The sequence below is a fragment of the Cardiocondyla obscurior genome, linkage group LG01 (assembly GCF_019399895.1).
Source record: "Cardiocondyla obscurior isolate alpha-2009 linkage group LG01, Cobs3.1, whole genome shotgun sequence".
NCBI classification, from domain to species: Eukaryota; Metazoa; Arthropoda; class Insecta; order Hymenoptera; family Formicidae; genus Cardiocondyla; species Cardiocondyla obscurior.
Window position 1 is genome coordinate 1,943,689 of NC_091864.1, and position 19,610 is coordinate 1,963,298.

Below are 19,610 nucleotides of genomic sequence, written 5' to 3' on the forward strand. Positions count from 1 at the left end.
CATCTCATTATTATTATATTATTATATTGCGATATTTATTAATACTATTCTGCTATTCTTAAAAATATCTCTGCTTTCGTCGCTGTTATTACCATGACCCATCTTTCTTAAGTAATTTTTCCTGAAATCTCTTTATTATCTGTAGCAAGTACTTGTTTACTACATCTACAAGAACAATTACGAAAAAATATTTATTGGATCATCCAATATGTAATTGAATGTATATTCAATCAAAATTCTCAAAATTATAAATGAAAATACAAAATGTTGAATATCGCATTTGCGACGACTTGCATACAATGAATAATCTCGTAAATGGATATACACATATACATTATCTAATAATAATAATTTCGAAAAAAAAATGTGACAAAAAAATATTTATCTTAAAAATCTTCGCATTTGTTTCACTTTATTAGAAGACCACGAAATTTTCTTCGTCAGAGCCAACCAAAACAAGATATAGATTTTCTCTTCGAGATATCACAGGTAAAATGGCTGACGCATTCGTGATCTTCAAAAAATATATGTAACGCTTCCGTGACATAAATAACAAATGCCGAGTCGTGTATTGAGATGGAGGTTTTGTCATCGATGCAATAATTATTTATACAGCAAACCATTGGATTTTATTCATGGCACTTTGGAGAGAGTCTGCACTTTCTCATACACCCAGTCATACGTTTGCACGGCGTACGACTGTGTCGTATCGAATGCCCATATGGCGTAGCTACGAAGACTATCTGGGCTGAGCTTGCCTCTGAAAGGGAAAGGAAAAGAAGAGAAGGTCACGGTCAAATGTTCAATTACTTAATCTCCATATTATGTATAAGTATACTTACACGAAGACATTCGTCTGCAGCCACTGTATCGACGCGTTGGAATGTTCAACAACTTTCTCTCCAATCAGAACGATAGAAACTTTCACAAATTCTAATCCTTGAAGACTCCGAGATTTAATTTGCTCCAAAATCCCTGGAACGTAATGCTCGATCTGTATGAAAGAAAAACGTTGTAAAATGTACGTTATAGGAAAGATCGTACCGTAAAAATTTATATTTTCACCGTTACTTACTGTATCCAAAATAATGGGTACATTCTTTTCGACGTATGCCGCAACATTATTATACATCTTAATTGAAATATTTCTTGCTACGAGATAAAAATCGCCAGCTAATTTAACGTATGGTGTACAAAAGTCTACAACGGCTTTGTAATATTCCGGTGAGCTATCCTTAATTGCTTTATGTCCTGCAGACCAATATAACTTTATAGTAGTCCACGCCTTTTCTACATGTTTCAATATTCCGCTAGTTTTCAAGAATTTTCCAACTTGGGATGCTATAAATACAACATAAAATGCCAATGTATAATAAGGCAAAATAAAATCAATTTCACCAATTTAATTAGAAAGCGATTAGAGGCAGTGTGATATTGATGAGTGTTTGTGACAGTAATGGAAATGTTAGTGAACCATTACCATGGGATGACATATAGATTCCCCCTGAATGACAATCTTATGCCATGGTTAAATATTTGAAAAATGCAAAAATGAGAAGAATTTAATGAAACATAAAATGATCTGGATGACATGCATGACATGAGAAGCAGAACAATGAAGTATTGTTTGCTAAAGTCTCTTACCTTCGAAGGAGCCGTGTTTTTGTGTGTCGAATGCTACAATAGCACCGATCAGAAGTAACAGAAAGAGACTAGCAAATCTCCACGGAAAGCCACGGCTGGAGGACGTCATTTTTTTCAGTAGTGCCTGAAAGAACAAACCGTGTTAGGATATCATTTCTCACCAACGTCTCTGTTCAACTCTACCCGAGCTTCGGAAAACGAAGTCATGGAAATCACGCGTGTGAAACTAAACTACTGGGAGGGATTCCTCTGCGACGCCGGTGAGTTCTAATTGCTTGTCAGCGTCAAACAAACGTGTCAACAACGACTCGATCACGATTTCGGTACATGTTTGCACAACGCCAGGCGAGAGGAAGAGACCGCGTATCTCGCGCACCTTATCAAGGATAATCACTACTGGAGATCGAACGCGCGGAACAGCCAGCGGCGCGTATCCACAATTCTCGTCGTCGTTGCGCGAGTGCAAATCGCCTTGTCATTGTTAAGAGGCGCGGAGGAAAATTTTCCGCGGGCGGGATCTAGCGCGAGCGAGATCTCCCGCGAGAGGATCGGGGAGCCTCTCGTTAATCGGCAAATCGCGTCGTTGCGTGCAAGCGCGCGGAGTCTCTTACCTGCGGAAAAATCAGGGGAACGCGTTTTTCTCGCACGCCAAGCTTCGCCGCGCGCTTCGTGCTGCGAGAAGAGCAAGGAGGCGGCGATTCAGAGGAAAAAAAAGGAAAAACGGTTCAGAGTCGCGTGCGGTGCCGTGCCGTGCGAGCGGTGCCAATGTCGTCACTGACCGTCGCGCGTCGATGGGCGGGGAGGAGGGGACCCGGGACGATCAATAATCACGTACGCTCGCGTAAACGACGGCTACCTTAACCTGCGACGTCTCGCCGCTGCTGCGTGGCGTCGCTCGATCGTGACCGCCGCCGAAAAAAACGAAACACTAACCGGCGCCTCTCGGCACTTAAAAATCCGTTAGGAAGAATCCCCGATTTCGAGGGAACGACCTCTCCTCGAAACTGTTTCCGTGGTTCCACCTCTATCGCTCCCCACCTCTCTCGTTTTTTTTTTTTTTTATTTCTCTTTCTCCTCTCGTTTTGTTAAAGATCTGGGTCTCGGACGAGGCCAGGCGCACAGAGATTACAATTTTTCGCGGAAAGGAAAGCGGATCAGTGTTCAAATGTAGTCGCAGGAAAGACGTCGCGTTATCGTTTCACTGAACGGAGCCGATAGGGTTTGTTTACCGCTTCTTTTTCCATTATATTTTTCAAGGTCCAAGGTCGACTTTGTCGAAGCCGCACGTTTTCACTGAGGTGCCGAACCGAGCGATTAGCATAGAGAGGTAGCCTCGTTGGGACGCGACGAAAGGAGACGCACAGGCGCAGGCTAGAAAATTCGAATTACAATAGGGTCCGTGTGGCGTTCTCAGCTACGTGGACCGCTGGTTGTATGTACGTACATGTGACCAAGGAAGGTTCTGGGGGATGAACGCGAGCGCTGCGTAGAATGCGTAGAATTCCACACACGGATAGGAAGCACGGAGACTGCGACGCGCGCAAATGCCAGCTTAATCTACTGGTCTACTGGCGTTGTTACACGAGGCGAACCGATCAACTTTGTCAAGCCTCTTATCGATAATTGCACGCACACTTTGATAACGAATACTGATTCAGAGCAACAAAGCAATGCTGCTCGGTTGAACTTTTCAATACCGTTCAGCATCACGTATAAAGAAAAAAAAAAATTGTTTACACGTCTTTTTACAGATTTTTGAGAAAACTACAATATTCTGTTTGAGAATGTATGTGCGGATGCATATAAAAGTTTGACATTTAATTTAGAAGTATTAATTTTAAGAATATTTAATGAAATACATTTATATATTTTTATATATTTATATAATGCATCTGAATTCTACTACAAACAGAATAAATTGTAAGATAAATGAGTCCCGGTGGACGTGTGCCAGTAAAAGATTGACTTTGAGACGTAATCACCGCAATAAAATGATATATTACTCTTTAACTGAACTCGCGGCAATTAAATTTTAATTCCTAAGCTCATTCATTTGTTTATCAGTATTCTTTTTTATTTTCCGATATAAAATCAGTTTGGTTGTTAATAAAGCTTAGGCTCGGAATGCGCCTACGGCAACGTAATTACCGTAGCGCAGTTGAAAGTTACGAGATAAAAAATGAGAAACGTGATTAGCAAAGATCTAGGAATTCGCGTAAGAAAATGCTTTCTAAGTTTAATTGTCCGCGACCGTTCAGCGCCCGATTCATGCCGAAGCAGATGAATTTTCTGCGAACTCGCTAAAGTATTGTTCGAGCATTGTGAAAACGCATAATAAATACATTGTATTAAATGGGTTGCATGCAAGTCATGGTTTATTACCTGCTTTCGCACGCGATCATTGTGACGACGGCGGAATCGTATTATTAAAGAAGCGCCATGCTTCAGGTGTCATCAAAGTTGATGATTAGTAATTATGTAGTAATTTTCACTCGTTATTTTAATATTCACTGATCTGTAGGCTTTACAGACGTGACGTAATTCTTAATAAATTATCTTTATAATTTATGCTACAAGTATTTTGTATAATTTTTTTTTTTTTTTAATAAAATATTTAACACAAATTTAATGTATTGTTATTGTTCAAAGTGCGGTAATTGCCTTGAAATACAGGCACTTTAAATACGATATGTTATCAGATACGTATTAATACGCTATCTTAGATAAATATAACGCGTCATTTAATACAAATTTCTCAATCATTTAAATTTATTTATAACATATTTTGAAATACGAATTTTATTTCCTCGGCTTGCTTTACTTCGTATATTACATCAAGATTAAAAATATATAATTGAAATGAAAGACTCACCTGAGACGTTTTCTTACAAGTAAGCGCCAGGCTTTCGTCTTTGGCTTTTTTCCATTTTTCATTATTATTTCGAATAGCTCCAAGGGTTTCCTTCAAATGCTTGGTCTTGAACTTCGGTTGTAAACTAGGAAGATTCGTATCTATAAATATATAAATTTTTGCATTAGTCAAAATGGAAATTTTGCGCAAATTAAATATATTTTACACTTGCAAATGCTTACCAAGATATGATAGAAGAAGACTGGATTGATATAAATGCTTGGTATAAATGGAATTCCAAATAGTGAAGCAAACAGGTTCCTTAACGAGACAGTCCGCGAGAACCTTAATCAGCTCGTGCCTGTAGCTCTGCTCTGATTTCGGTGACACTTTTCCCATTAACATTTCAAACAGTTTTGAGTAACATATATCCTTGTTTCTAAACAATATCGACTGTAAAAGACAGTTGTATCGTAATGATTTTATTATTGCATACCGAAATAATATCGTAAATAATTAAAATATGCCATGCTTATATCGCATTTGTGTCACTTACTCTCAGTTTGTCGATACTTGCGCTAAGATCTTTTCCCAAATTTGCGGGCTGAATGTTTTGAAGCCTTTGAGAATATGTGGTATCCATGATAATCGTCAGGTACAGATCCAGACCAAGATCGTCGACGTTATCGTGTTCGAAAACGAGATCATTCAGAATTTGCACGACGTAACTAGAGTAACCTTTTGTCTCTAACATCGGTGCCATTATTTCATGCCAAACTTTCAAGCCAATCGCAAGGTCCTTCTTGCCGGCTTGCGACCATGCCCACAACAGCGACAGGCCTATGTTTTTTCTGTTCTCATACGAGTTCTTTATAGTAATCAGTTTGGGAATGTTTGCGGCAGTTATTTCGGGATTTAAATGCGCTAGCAGCTGCAAAAATATCTTGTGACCGATGACGGGTACTCCTTTGACCATATCGGTGGCCATTGCCGTGAGAATATTCTCATAAAAAATTTGTATAGTTTGTTGACCCGTCATTTCTACTGCTCGTTCTAATATAGAATAGATTTCCTTAGGTACTAAACTTAATGGGTAGTCCTTGGGTTTTCCTGAGAATGTTGTATCTTCTTTGTTAATAGGTATTTTAATGTTGAGGAAAGCATCGAGTTCCTTCAGCCAGAGTAAGGGAGCCTCAGGAAATCTCATTTGTGCAGTGGCCAGAAGATCATTGAGCTCCTGTGCATTAATCTGTATGCAAAGAATTAATTAAATTATTTAAAATCTAATATATTAAAATATATTTATATATATATATATACACAAAAAGAGATGTAATAACAAATATAATTTCAAATTTAAAGTTAATCTTACAGCATTCAATGCATCCTTAATAGTTTTTGGAGGTTTCTCCTTTGGTTCTTGTTTTTTCTTCTCGGCATGCTGTTGCTGTTTCTGCTGTTGTTTTTTCTTTTCTTCATTTTCCTTTGCCTTAGGTTCTTTTCCTGGTGCCTTCACAGGTTTCTTATTCTCCTTGTTACCATCTAAATTGTCATACAGCGTCTTTACTTGACTCAATGGCACTGAAATAATACAAATACTAAGTCAGAAACATAATTTTTATAATATTTAGGCAAACAGTAAAATAAAATTAATTTAAATATGACTTCTGGACGTTCGTAAAATATGAATACCAGTGCCATATTGCGGCTCTTTATACATTTTATAAGCGAAAGCGGTGAATTAGACGCTCGAGCTGCGTCATTCTTGCATATTGCAAATTAGAGCAGAAGTTACGGGAGTGAAAAAGAGCGCAGGTTATGACTGACGGTACTTACGGAAGTCCTCAACCTTTGGCGCGTTCTCGATGAACTTCTTTTTCTCGGCCTTCGTCAGCTTGTTCGACTTGTCGTTGCTCCTGTCCTTTTTCCTGCTTACTAGTTCCCAGCTGCCGGACGACATTTCGCGGTGACAACGTAGACGAGATTGCCAACGACCAAACGCCGTGCACAACAAACGTGCGTGCCGCTAAGTGCGAGAAGGAGAGATGAAAGAGATGAAAGAAAGAAGAGGGAAAAAAAAATACGGAAGAGAGACGGCGCCGCTCGGAAGGCACTGAAGTTCGGTAAAGAGAATGGCAAAACCTGAGCACTGTTACAACGAGCGTCGGTCCCCACGGTCCCGTCCCGTTGGCGAAGTGTCAGTCATAACAAGGTACGTGGTAACGCATGCGTACTCGCGTAACTGCCACGCGCAACGGCAAACTTGATTCTCTCGCGTATGCACTTATCTATTTTCCTGTTTTATCTTGTATAGAACTGACCCAAAGAAAGTGCAATAAAAGAACGAAGGAACCATGAAATAAACACTTGGCGTTTAAAAAAAAAGAAAAAAAAAGGGGGGGAAGTAAATCCAACAATGTAACTAAAAATAAACATAAATTGTATAATTAGTTTTAATTTTTTATAATTTTCTAATTAAAAAAAAGCAAGATAGAAATGAAAAAATGTTAAGAAAAGTAGATATAGCTCGCGTTCAGTGGCGATGTTGAGGTTCCTTCGTGTTCGAATTCGGAACCGCGCTTCCGGACGACTTCCGGTCATCTTTGCGGCTTCGTCCGGCTGTCGCGCGGTGGCGTTACCGTGTCGTTGCGTCGCGCAGCGCGACGTTCGTGCACCGCGCGCATATGTATGTACGATACGTGCAGCACGCATACGCGATTGCTTCTGCGATAGGAGTTTGAATCTGTCTCGCCTGCGAGGGAGAGCGAGGGTGCCGCGTGCCGCGCCAGCGAGGCCCGTGAACGGACGACGACAGTTACGACGACGACGAGGACAATCCGTCGGCGACGTCGCCTACCCGCGCCGTTACCGATGCGCGTGACGCACGCGTTCTGAGGACGTTGTCCGCGTCGCCCGACAACGCGTGCGGGCGAGCCCGTGACTTTATGCCCAGGTGACCCCCGGTCACGACTTTCACCAACCTGGTTGCGGGACGCGCGATCAGCCGGCCCCGGGAAGCGAGCAGCCCCGACTCGCCACGTCATCCCCGCCCGCGTCGCCGCTGGCGACGACGTCGTAAGAGGATACCTTCAGCCGTCACGCAGGTAGCGGTCCCGTATTGCTAGGTTAACTCGCGGCACGACGCCGCGACGCTTAATCGGGTGGGGGCACTAATTAGGGAACGGCAATAGAGAGAGGAGAGAAAGAGAGCAGAGAGAAATAGAGAGAGAGAAAGACACGCGAGCGTCGTTACCGTTAGCCAGCCTCAGGACCGTCTGCAATTCACGTTTTGTTCTCGAGACGAAGCGCGTGGTACCCGGAGCCGGTTTCCTGGATTACTGTTTACAGTCGGATCTTAATTACGTTCGTTTCAATCATCGTATAACTTCCGTTAATTTTTTTATTCTGTAATATGTTAAAAGAAATGCTGTGTGAAATAGTAAACAAACGTCTTTCTTCTGTTTGACGAGCAGGACATATGCGTTTTTCTATTGAAACAGTTCTAAAGGATTGAATATCTTATATTTGATAAATTCTAACACTTTGTGCTCAATGAAATAGTTGTATTTACACGTACCTGTCTCTCTTGCAGTTAAGTTCTTCCAGACGGAATGGGTAGCAGCAGCCAGCTCTACAGTCTGTCTTGGGGAGAGTTTAGTTCCTCTCTGGCTTCTGCTGTACAGCTGTTGAGAGGACACGGTGATTTGGTGGACGTTACCTTGGCTGCTGGAGGACGTAGTTTTCCAGCACATAAGATTGTTCTCTGTGCAGCCAGTCCGTTCCTGTTGGACCTGTTAAAGGTTATATCACACGTATGATGAAACTAGCATGAATTATACATATAGTTAAAAGATGGCACGAAAACTTACAATGTATCGTCCACAGAGTACACCATGTCAACACCCGGTGGTTATGCTAGCGGGAATTGCAGCGGATGACTTAGAATCTCTGCTGGAATTCGTATATCGAGGAGAAGTGAGTGTCGAACCGGCACAGTTGCCTTCTTTGCTTCAAGCTGCTCATTGTTTATCCATTCATGGATTAACGCCGCCAACTATATTAACAGAGGTATGCGTCTGTTATATCTTTTGTCTCTTAAATAAAAATTATTTTCTGATGCACGTGCGTGTATAATTAGAGTGGAGAAGAAGTTCCTGCATCTGCGATACCTACGGCGTCGAACGATGGTTTGTCGAGAGCGGCGGCAGTCAATTCGTATTACCCTCTGAAACGAAGAAAAAAAAGAAGGAAGTCGTCGACATCCTCTGGAAAATGGCAATGCACTAGTAATACCACTGACAGCGAAAGCAGGCCTTTGGACGACAACAATAGAACATTGCCTTATGAAAGCAAAGACGACGATACCATGGATCAAGGCGATGACACAGGTAATGTAACGTTCGACAAAAATTTCATCCCTTGCTAAATTAAGTTTTAAATGGGAAATGAACTAAGATTTTTTTTTTTGTTGCTTATGAAATATTTCTTAAATGCTGTGCGATAAAAATATTCGTTTTCTATAATTTATCGGGTAAATTTTTCTTATTTCATTAGTTAAAATTTTTTGTGCTTATTACAATTTTTCCGTTGATTATGAAAATTTTAAATAAGCATGCAAGACGATATCAGTAATTTCTACTTGTGTTTTGTGTCCGGTATATTTACGTTCAGCACGGTAGCTATATCACAAACACTATATTTGAAAAGTTACACCGCTAGCAACAGATTTCGTATATTTACGTGGGCCTTTTTTTCGTATCAATTAAAACGGACACAAGCACAACCATCGATCGGGTTGAACTGCATATTTCTGATTGGTCGTCCTTCGATTCGTTCGGCCGTGAAAGCGAGAGCGAGAGAGGGGGATAGAGAGGATAAGGTGGAGAGGAAAAAAGCGAGAGAGAGAAAGAGGGAAACAAATTCAAAGTAAGCCAAAGCAACGTCAGTTCAGCCCTGTATGGTAACATTGTGTTTGTGTCTGTTAACAGCGGGCAACTGCCTGGTTGGAAGCTACGCTAACAATCATCAGGATGACAGTCCGCGGCTTCAAGAGTCGTCCGTCGCGGATAATCATCAGGCAGCGCATCAGGAGCAAGTTACGGACGGCGAATCTCAACTACACACGCTAATGCCTATGCAGTTTTCACCATTGCATATACCACAGTTCCACACATCTCTCAACATGGGCGGCTTTCCATCTGGCCTGGCGTTGTCCGGCTTGACGGCTTCTCAAACGACGCCGAGCGGAGCCGCGAATCAGTCGAAGTCTCGCGGCGCCTCCGACTGTCCGGGTGTTTGCCCGCTCTGCGGCGCGACTCTACGCCAGGCAAGGAATCTCCGCAGGCATTTGTTATCTTCTTGCAAGTTCCGGTTTCACAATTCGACGACGTCCACTATGACACCAACGACAACGACAACGACACAAAATCCTGATTTGGTGTTGTTGCCAGAAATAAAAACTGAGGTTGAAGTGAATTACAACGATCAGTCATCGGTAACGTATGGAACTGACAGTGGCAGTAACGACTGTGAACAAATAGTCTGCAATCCTATTTTACCTTCGCCAACGTCGCACGAGCCCGACAGTGTGGTATCGTCGCCGAACAGTATCCCGTCGCCGACGATCGCTAGATAAATGTATAGAGAACCAACTCACCGAGAGTATCGAAATAAACACGTTATTAATTTTAATTAATTTTCTTGCGATCTTCGTTCGGTTGCAGATTGTGTTACAGTGATACGATACTCAAGGTTGTGGTGAGTGGTGTGACGTGTAAGAACTGAGAGGAGAGATAAAAAGATATTTTGCATTACTTGTATAGTATACAAACATTTAAGCGAATGGTTATTTGTAATTATTGAGGTACGCGTTATTTAACTAGGTAAAAAATTTGGAGTACATTTGCGCGTTTAATTTTATACAAGAATCTTCCACGTTAATATATAAGATAATACGCTAGAATTAATTGAAGCAGATTTAAGCAGATAATAATGATCATGAAATTATTATTATTTTACTATTGGCTTACATGATAATCGAGGTTTCGTGCAATTGTACAATTCAACTTCGTCCACTGCGTTTATTTTACTGCCTTTTTAATCATTCTCCTTTATCATAGACTGGTCTAATAATACATGTCTAATAATACGGGCTATCATTTACCGAATATATATATCGTGAATTTTTAAATCAAGAATCTTTCAACAGCCACTACGTAAAAATGATCGGCGCACATTCCTATTTTGTAATGGCAAGCTCTGCTGCGTACGTGGATTGTTGGCAATAGCACACGCAAGACCTTTTAGTATTTTAATTGAAAAAGAAATAAGACTAACGGGTATAAATGTATCCAGTTTTCTTTCTTTCCCAATAAAGCGCAAATAAAATACGTGATATTTTATGCTATGTTATTTTTCACAAAATACGATTGTGACGTTATTAAAAAAAAACCTTTTTTTTTATCGCTCCATTAATTTTTGTTTTAATATTAGAATTAATTATGTAAAAGCAATAATGTACCTGGGGTAAGATGTTTCAATCCGATAGGTGTCTAGATTAAGTGTCTAGATTCGAATTCATTCTAGGAGACGGATTGTCGAAGGGACGAAGTCTGTCCGATCAGCCGGTGTCGTGCCCGCTGTGCGGTGCGATCTTACGTCAGTCGAGGAATCTCAGAAGACACCTGGAGCTTCTGCACTTCGGTTTGGGCAACGGTGGCAAGCCCGGAATACACTCGAGGCACCGGCGTGTAGCAGCGGCGGCGGCGGCGGTGGCGGCGGCAGACAGAGCCAACGACTTCGGCCTATCGACTTTGGCCTGCGTTCGTCCCACCGCCAGGCTCGATTCTCATCTTACCCCGAGATCCTCCGAAGGCTCAGATTTTCCCCTGGTGACACCCTTGTCGATCGCCTCGTCCGTCAGTTCCGCCTCAAGCGTGAGTCTTCCAGGTGAATTGCAAGTCATTCACAAGTAATTCGATTCTTTAGAATTGTTTCTTTTTTTTTTATTAAAGTTTATTATTTAAAATTATATTCTGTAATAAATTTTTGAATTTAAACAAAGTTATATGGAAGAAAAATATTTCCTAAGTAAAGAAAAGGAAGAGAATTAATAAAAGAAAGATTTCTTCCATGTATAAAACGTTTGAAGAATAATACTGTTAATGATCTCATTGGCCACAAGCCATTGATTTGACTGAGAAATGTTACACAATTGGTATTAAAATTTTAATGTTAACGCTTCACGCGCATTATGTGATGTACACGATATCGTCGAAGGATTAATGGATGCACCGAATGCGTTATCGCTTTCAATAAAGCGATTACACCGCGAACATGTTCGTGCGAATTGCAAGTCCCTCCTTTACGTGGGCATAAATTCTACACTACGCGATTAATAAGCACTGATAATTATTAATGTTTTACGAAAACGTGATTACGACTGGGATATTCGCCATGGAATTTATTATAACACAATTAATTTCTGTGATGTTAAGTTTCGTAATAACTCGTGAAATAATGCCGATAAATATAATAAATTTGAAACGCTTTCCATTCCTTTTTTTACACTCGACGTATATAACATTTTATAATTAATTTAGAATTTTTATTACTTTGTATGTGCTTATTGCAATATAGAAATATACATAAGTTATGGTGTTTAGATCTTATTACCTTGTATCAGCAAAGTCTAGAGCTCTTCGGTGTCCATAGGGAACCTGATGGGTACGGGCTCAACCCTATTGAGTTCCGGTGATCAGAACGGACATCCGCTGGCGGGATCTACCCCGGCCACGTGCAGCTCGTCCATGGTACCGCCGACAAACGGAATTTACTCTTCCGACAGCGGTCCCAGTATGCTGAGCTGCCTGCTACCGTCATTGCCCACTTTACCGTCCTTTTCCGCTTCCCATGATGTGTTCCGACATGGCGAGATGTTGCGCGCAGGGATCGCCTACCACGATTCCTCTCGACAGCACGTCAGACACATGCAGCGCACGGATGTCACCTAATTTCACGTGCCCGCGGAAAAAAGCGAAACCAAGGGCGACAAGTATTAACGGAACGCTGAATAGACTTCATTAAGTGTAGACCTAGCTTATTGAAATATGAATATTTAATGTGATGTGGTAATTATGGACGGGTATTACAAATGGCATTAAAACGTCGCCGTGAAACGCGACGAAATAGCGATAAAATAGTACGACGGTAATGTAAACGACGAGTAGCAACGATGTGTTAGAAATTTTTTACTCGGTGCTATGTACACGAATTTAAATATGTACGAATTATAAATAATAAATTGTTTAGTAATATTAAATACATATATACCTTCTATTTTTAAAGACGGATACACAAACGTAGAGGCTTTTTGAAAATAAGTTTAAAAAACAATTTTTTACTTTTTTTTTTATTTTCCGCACTCGACTACTCATCTCTGATTTGAGATCTTGATTCTCTGAGATCTAAGATAATTTTTAAGATTTTTATCAGATGATCAGATTTATCTCTCCGTAAATCTTCTTACGTCCTAGAATAAAAGGCCAATTTTTTTGAGGCACGTTCACGAGTTTACCTTCCAGGAGCTTCACCACATCGTCGACGTGTCTCAGATAGTGAATATCTTCGAGCAACCTAGTTGTACCACTCAACAAATTGATTACTTTCTTTTCATCGCACTGTAAAATTCATAAGACTTTTGTATTAAATATTGAATATTTTATAATGACAATTTTAGGAACGGAAACAAAATATTAAAATGCAGATTATTCGACTTCTTTGTATTAATAATGTATGATCTTTTTAAATTTGCGAGATCTTAATTTATTTCACGCGGATGAAAAGAGAAAGGATGCGCGATAAGTGAAGACAAGAAGACGTTTACCTGGAAGCTTGCATGTAGAGCACGTATATCTCTGTGGATCTCTTTATTGGCAAGCTGCAACTGCTCTATTTTATCGCGCAAATGGTATATCCAATAATTTGGGTCATCGGAAATTGCCGGTTCTACGTCAGTTTCGATAGTTAGCGCCAGCCTGGTTAACTCGTCGTGAGAAGATGTGTTGTTGGAGAATCGATCCTCCTCGTACTTTAGACGGACCGGTGTCCTCCCAGGATGGCTCCGAAGATCTTCAAGGATAGAGGCCACTTCGTCAATAGCGATATCTCGAGTCTACGGCATAATTTATTATATATCAGTCGGCTGACAAATCGCACAGTAAAATCTCACAAATTATTATTATTATTTTTTTTTTTTTTTTTTTTTTTTTTAAATACGAACTTTGACGGAAATGAAAGAAACTTTTAAATGTAGGTCGTGCTAAGGACTGACTTGGTTCCACCGCAGGAACTACTGTTAACTTCTTTCGTGATGTGAAAAAGCATACACGTACGTTTTCTGCATGTTCTTTTGCGATCGGCAGTTCGTCGTAGAGACACATGGACGTGTTTTGCGCGTCGCTCAGGGTCTCCAAGCTCCAATCGTAACTCTGTATACCGGAAGTGTTCTCCGGGGAAGACAACCTGGTGGCTGGATCTTTATCGTCCCACAAGGAGCTCAATCTGCTGCTGTCGACTGTTCGTACCTCGTCCCCGTCGATCGAAGGGTCGTCGTTTGTTCTCACTGGCGCGTTATAATCAGCGGTTGTCCATTGCCGGTCGAAAGCGGGCGATAAGATCCCGCGTGTCTTGACATTCGGACGCGGCAGGAAATTCAGAAGTATCATTAGCTGCGTTGTACCTGCGTTCGTGATTTCACATTCATTCCACGCACATTTCCTCGCGTCAATTAGTTTGATCGAATTTTGATAAGATATTCTTTAATCTGTAGAGTTTTTTAGCACTGAATCGCGGCAAAAAAAAAGAAATAAATAAATAAATAAATAAAATAAACAAAATAAAAAAAAATATAAAAAAATAATAGCATTATTTCATTGCGGCGTTACATCTATCTACAACACTTATATCCGTACGATTTTGCAACACCCACGTAGCTGGTGAAGAGAACGTCGATCGAGCTCGAGTTCGGATGATCGTTCAAACCTCGGAGCTGCTTCCATTAACTTTCTTCAACCCCTACTCGGTGCAGACTCAATCGAACTCCCGGCCTTTTGCGTGGCCGCAACAATGCGCCGGTTTCGCAGTCTCACGCCACTCCGGCATCTTTACGACGGCGGCGCCGATCCCGAGGACGAAGGAAACAAAGTAAATCTGATACGTCAAGCAACTCGATTCCGCGCATTGGTAAACCGCGAAACTTTATTAGGTCACCTGCGGCAGCGGCGGACGAGTTTCCACGAGCTTGGCTTTACTCGAGAGTCAGTTCGAGAGGGACCAAAGCGCGACCGGCGCGCTTCCTTCCTCGAGTCTCGATCGAACGAAAAGGAAAAAAGGTAACGGAGGGAAGAGCCTCGATTCACGTACCGATTTGTTTGGAGTCGAGACCATTCGGCTCCGAACTCCGTTTTTGATAACGCCACTTCCATTCTTTGCTCTCGCTTTCCGCCGCGAATCTCATCCGGGAAGAAGTAAGACGGCGAGGTGCGGGTATCTGGTACTCTTGAGATCTGATCAACCTGTCTGGGGTGTAGCAAACCGGAATGTCGCGTTTTTCCTTGACGTCGCTGCTGGTTACAGTCGCAGGGTGGCTGTTCTGCATTTAGATCGCTTATTAATCGCGCTGTCATGACCCTCGCGACTTACATTAACGTCTCGCGGTTTCGACAAGCGTGAATGTAAAATTAATAAAAAAAATTAATAAAAGCGAAGATGTTCGATACATTTTTAAACTAATTTGCGGTTTTAAATGACGAGTGCTTACTCGCGTCTTTGCGTGTGCAAGTGGTATCACTCACTCGCCCGGATCGGCTCTTTTACATTTATTCGCCGAGTTATCTAATTAACTGAGCAGTCTCCGACGGCCTGATAATCAGATTGGATACAATTCGTGTAATATGTAGACGTCGTGTGGAAGGAAAGAAAGAAAGAAAAAAAAAAAATTCGTGCCAACGGGAATAAAAATCCACGTTTCGCGAGGCTGACATTTTACAAATGTACCGCGGGTGAGATGCAACCACGTGCACACGGAAGCTTCGTGTGTATGCGTGCGTACGTGTGCGCCCTGTAAATAAACTAAATTCTCGCTGAAAGGAAAGCGCGAACGAGAAATTCGACGGGTGCAAAATTAAAGTGCGCTGCGTTACATCTGGCGCTTATTAATTTAACAGCCATCTCATAGTTTAATTTTGTAAGTACGTTAATGGTGATGGCGATGTGTTCCGCGCGAATAACATTTTCGTCAGATTCGGACAGATATTTTAAAAACACAGTTGAACGCCCTAGCTTTACGCGTTACTCTTTGATGCTGAATTATCTGAATTATTACTAACGAAGTAATTCCGTGGAATATTTTATTATACGCAAAATCTTCACAATGAGAGGAAATTGAAAATTTTATTCCCGCTTCTATTCTTGTATTACTTACTTACATCATTTAAAGTTAAATTAACCAGATAAATCACCAATATTAATCTGTTACATTAATATGTATACATATATTAATAATTTTATTCACATGAATGTAAAATTCGAAGAGTCTCTCGCGAGGATTTTAATTAAAAAAAAGAAAAGAAAAAAAATTTGACCCTTTGAACATTTCAACACGTGTTAATAAATGTTAAATCGTCACAACTCACCGTTTTGCCGGCGTCTCTCTCAAAAAGATCGAAATCGTGTCGCGTGAACGAGCTCAGCTCGATTATTTCGCAGATCTTATTCTCCTCGCTCCTTTTGGACACATCCCGCGCGAAGTCACAGCTTTCGGAATCGTTCGAATCGGTGGAGGACAAAAACGATCCGAGTGATCGATGACGATTCTTAACGCGATACGCTTTCGACGACTCCGTGATATCCAGATCGCTCAGCCACCAGCCGAAGTTTCCTTCACGGCCGGGCGACGAGTCGCGCCCGCCGGCGTCTCTTCCGTCCAGATAAAACATCACCCGGCAATCCCTGACGTTTTCCAATGAACGTGTTGCGGGTGCAGATATTAACGCGCCCGGAAATATTGCCTGCAAGTAGAAACGGATTGACGGGCGGAAGAAATCGAGTTTCGCAGTAATTCCCGCTGAACGGGGAATGCCTGAAACGCGGGCGGCCGTGTCTCGAGATTTGCGCTCGCGACGAGCACAATCCCGATTTGTCGATAAATAAATTCTACCAGACTTCGATTTGTCAGCGGCGAGCCTCGCGCCAAGTTTCGACGATAAGTCCCCGTACTCTCTCAGACGCGCGTTTCCTCTTTTCGAACCTTTGGAAATTGGAAATAACTTGAAAATTCCTTGCCACGAACACGCGGCGCGGTAAGGTAAAAAGCAACGCGGCTGCGGTATCGCGATGCGATTGATAATTATTACAAAATCGAAGAAAATACAATCATTAAAGAATACGCGAATGTAATATTTCCAAGTTGAATTTCGATCGCACGAGATAATAACAAGCGAACGATTTTATGGTAATTGATGAAAAAGCTTCAGCTACTCGCGCAACTTTGTTGCAGTGTTCTCATTCGAAAAACATCTGCGAAGGGAAATGTGCAGATAAAACGACCCGTTTCAGCTACGTTCTTCTTTTATTATTAATTTTATCCGAGTTTTGTTCCGCTTTCTTGATCATTCTGCTTGAGCTGGATTCGCAAAGATATAGCGCGACTGAAAATGCATGAATGGCACGGGGCTGCATTAAATTCCCAGCGTGTTATACGTTAAACATTAAATCTTTCACGAGTCAAACCGGGGGACTGTGGGTGTTTTACAGATGGAAACTCATACAGCGTTTCAACTTCGTTTATCCAGTAATGTCACTTAAGTATGCACTTAGCGTATGTGTGCGCCGAACAAGCGGTGAATTTTTCATTTCGTCCGGAATCTCACGCGCATCCCGCGCTCGCAAGAGGGCTTGCAAAATTCAACGGCCACCGATGCGTTTAATTAGCGGTGCAATTTACATCGGCGCACTTCTATCGATTCTGTATCGCCGCTGTTTATTAGCGTTTTCAATGTCATTGGGCGGCTATAATGATATATTGCGCACATGCATGCGATCGCGATGATTCCCGGCGACTGACGGGGAACGACGTGTCTGCGGGCACTATTCTGTATTCGCGATAACTCGCTGACCCGCGTATGCCGTGATAATTTCAACCGTAGATCGGCTGTCCGAACGCACGTATGCCTGTACGCGCGTGTGTGTAATCGCGCATCGTCATGATGTTGCTAAACAGCCTGGTAAGCGCGTGCAAATAACGCGATCGGAATTACACGGCGATATAATTTGACGAAGAGAATCGTGAATAAAAATAAAAAATAAAAAAAAAAGAAGAAAAAGTCTCTTGAAACTTTAATGAAATAAATCCTGAGGAGCGTAAATAGAAAATTAAGTCTGGAACGACGTTTGCACAAGAAATTGAAATTAAACTGACGTAATATTTATATTAAAGAAAAGTATTTACCGTCATTTGTTAACGCATTAATAAAATTAAATATTAAAATTGATTTTCACGAAAAGAGAAATTTTATTTAACGAGACCCTTTTTTTTCTTTTTTAGATTTATTTTTATTTTTAACAATGTTCTAAATGCAGGATGTCTCTGTGTGTCTAGCTAAATTATGCAAAGATATCCGAGGAATTAAACATCTCTCTTAAACGCCGGATTATCCGGATTAGCTGTCACAAATGCAATTTTCCCGCGTGGGAAACGCGAATGAGCCTCAAACGGTATTCGTAGCCAAACATCGGGGTGTACATACCGTTATCACGCTGATTAATTGCTTTGCTCAGGCTGATTAATTAACTAACCTCAGGCAACGAGCGCGTAAATATTCGATTATTATAATTCGCCTGGTATTAATCGGTGAATGAAACATTCGCAAACATCATCGATTTTCACTTTCGTTTTCGAAAGGAAGTGATAAGCGGTATCGTTTTATTCCGCCGCTGCCACTTCGGACGGCAATCTCTTTACCGCTTTCGTGCCGAATACCTCTCTTTTGCGCATCAATACGATGGCCATACTTTCGGGATTCGTGATAGCGTTGTTAATCGTTTAGCCGGACAATTTAGTGTCACTTGTCACGCGAAAGATAGGCAGGCCGAGAAATCTGAGTTCACGTTCCGATCCAAACTCCATTTTAATCGAACGAACGAATTAATGAGTCTGCTTGTTTCATCACGCAGTATTTTCGAGCGTGACAAAAGGGATACGCTCAACAAAAAAAAAATAAAAAAAAAAAAAAAAAAAAAAATTGCACATTAAGTTGTCAATAGAACACGCAGCTCGCGTCGTCTCGCCGATAACGCGACATTGCGCGTCCACGAGTGGCCGCGAGTCCGCGGATTGTCTTAAGAAATAAAACTGTTTTTCTATCAGTCAGCTTGTGGTCTAGGGGTACGATTACAGGTGTACTAATCCGCAAATAAGTGCGTATAAGTATTCGAGACTACATGCTGATTTTCATTTTTTCCGAGAGATTTTTACGGGCAAAGTTCAATCGGGACCGAGAACGAACGAGCCGGCACGAAGGGGGATTTTTCGGAGCGCATTTCGGCGGGAATATTAATCAGGATGACGTGGACAGGCCTTGATCGAGGGAGAAAAATGATCGCGCATCACCGATAACGTTATCGCGGCCGCGTGCACCGCGCCGTTGCGCTCGCTATCAGGTGTAACGGACGCACGTGCATACCTGCGCGGCATGCGAGCCCGATTACTCGACGGCCTGAACGATTCCCGGGGAAAAATAATGCTGAAAGCCGGCGACGATGGCCTTTTAAATCGCGAGAAAGCTGCTGAACGCTCAAACGAAAAATTTCTATTTACAAAGTATACGAAGCGGTAACGTCACGCGACTCGTTCCGCGTTAATCTCACAAATTCGCTTGAAATTCCCATAAAACGAGACCGGCAGGACGACGCGCATATCGCGCATTCGCATATAATTTGAAATCTATTTGCAAAGGTTGTTTGCGGAGTATCATTTTTTTTTTTTTATTTTCGTCCGACAAAGTGACAGCAAAACGGTTGAGTTTGCGAGATGCTCGGGTGGTCGAATTTATATTTT

The 19,610-nt window shown here is 41.6% G+C and overlaps 4 protein-coding genes across 4 annotated transcripts; 2 read left to right on the forward strand and 2 right to left on the reverse strand.

The window, feature by feature from the left end:
* Positions 1-115: 115 nt before the first annotated feature.
* Positions 116-6,656, reverse strand: Tmem214 (Transmembrane protein 214). The gene is made up of 10 exons (XM_070666068.1): positions 6,638-6,656; positions 6,332-6,521; positions 5,868-6,076; positions 5,052-5,744; positions 4,738-4,948; positions 4,517-4,656; positions 1,645-1,768; positions 1,076-1,341; positions 843-994; positions 116-760 (listed from the first exon to the last, which is right to left on the reverse strand). Exons 2-10 carry the CDS (start codon positions 6,453-6,455, stop codon positions 634-636), a joined length of 2,046 nt encoding a protein of 681 aa, XP_070522169.1. The 5' UTR covers positions 6,456-6,521; positions 6,638-6,656; the 3' UTR covers positions 116-633.
* A 1,450-nt stretch (positions 6,657-8,106) lies between these two features.
* On the forward strand, positions 8,107-11,058 carry LOC139108089 (transcription activator GAGA-like). The gene is made up of 4 exons (XM_070666105.1): positions 8,107-8,295; positions 8,381-8,563; positions 8,634-8,883; positions 9,484-11,058. Exons 1-4 carry the CDS (start codon positions 8,107-8,109, stop codon positions 10,128-10,130), a joined length of 1,269 nt encoding a protein of 422 aa, XP_070522206.1. The 3' UTR covers positions 10,131-11,058.
* Positions 10,525-12,815, forward strand: LOC139108302 (uncharacterized). The gene is made up of 3 exons (XM_070666457.1): positions 10,525-10,549; positions 11,057-11,443; positions 12,209-12,815. Exons 1-3 carry the CDS (start codon positions 10,525-10,527, stop codon positions 12,505-12,507), a joined length of 711 nt encoding a protein of 236 aa, XP_070522558.1. The 3' UTR covers positions 12,508-12,815.
* LOC139108079 (uncharacterized) lies at positions 12,723-19,405 on the reverse strand. The gene is made up of 6 exons (XM_070666093.1): positions 17,323-19,405; positions 16,189-16,563; positions 14,918-15,146; positions 13,888-14,234; positions 13,380-13,667; positions 12,723-13,173 (listed from the first exon to the last, which is right to left on the reverse strand). Exons 2-6 carry the CDS (start codon positions 16,489-16,491, stop codon positions 12,985-12,987), a joined length of 1,356 nt encoding a protein of 451 aa, XP_070522194.1. The 5' UTR covers positions 16,492-16,563; positions 17,323-19,405; the 3' UTR covers positions 12,723-12,984.
* Between the last annotated feature and the right edge of the window lie 205 nt (positions 19,406-19,610).

Coding starts and splice junctions, on each gene's coding strand:
- Tmem214 (XM_070666068.1), bottom strand. CDS start 6,455: ATGTCGTCCGGCAGCTGGGAACTAGTAAGCAGGAAAAAGGACAGGAGC. Junction 6,077..6,331: donor GCCAAAGGTTGAGGACTTCC/GTAAGTACCGTC, acceptor GTATTATTTCAG/TGCCATTGAGTCAAGTAAAG. Junction 1,342..1,644: donor AAAACACGGCTCCTTCGAAG/GTAAGAGACTTT, acceptor TTGTATTTATAG/CATCCCAAGTTGGAAAATTC.
- LOC139108089 (XM_070666105.1), top strand. CDS start 8,107: ATGGGTAGCAGCAGCCAGCTCTACAGTCTGTCTTGGGGAGAGTTTAGT. Junction 8,296..8,380: donor TCCTGTTGGACCTGTTAAAG/GTTATATCACAC, acceptor TATCGTCCACAG/AGTACACCATGTCAACACCC. Junction 8,884..9,483: donor GGATCAAGGCGATGACACAG/GTAATGTAACGT, acceptor GTCTGTTAACAG/CGGGCAACTGCCTGGTTGGA.
- LOC139108302 (XM_070666457.1), top strand. CDS start 10,525: ATGATAATCGAGGTTTCGTGCAATT. Junction 10,550..11,056: donor AATCGAGGTTTCGTGCAATT/GTACAATTCAAC, acceptor GTCTAGATTAAG/TGTCTAGATTCGAATTCATT. Junction 11,444..12,208: donor CTCAAGCGTGAGTCTTCCAG/GTGAATTGCAAG, acceptor CGGTGTCCATAG/GGAACCTGATGGGTACGGGC.
- LOC139108079 (XM_070666093.1), bottom strand. CDS start 16,491: ATGTTTTATCTGGACGGAAGAGACGCCGGCGGGCGCGACTCGTCGCCC. Junction 14,235..14,917: donor TCTCGACTCCAAACAAATCG/GTACGTGAATCG, acceptor TCACGAACGCAG/GTACAACGCAGCTAATGATA. Junction 13,174..13,379: donor CTCTACATGCAAGCTTCCAG/GTAAACGTCTTC, acceptor TGAATTTTACAG/TGCGATGAAAAGAAAGTAAT.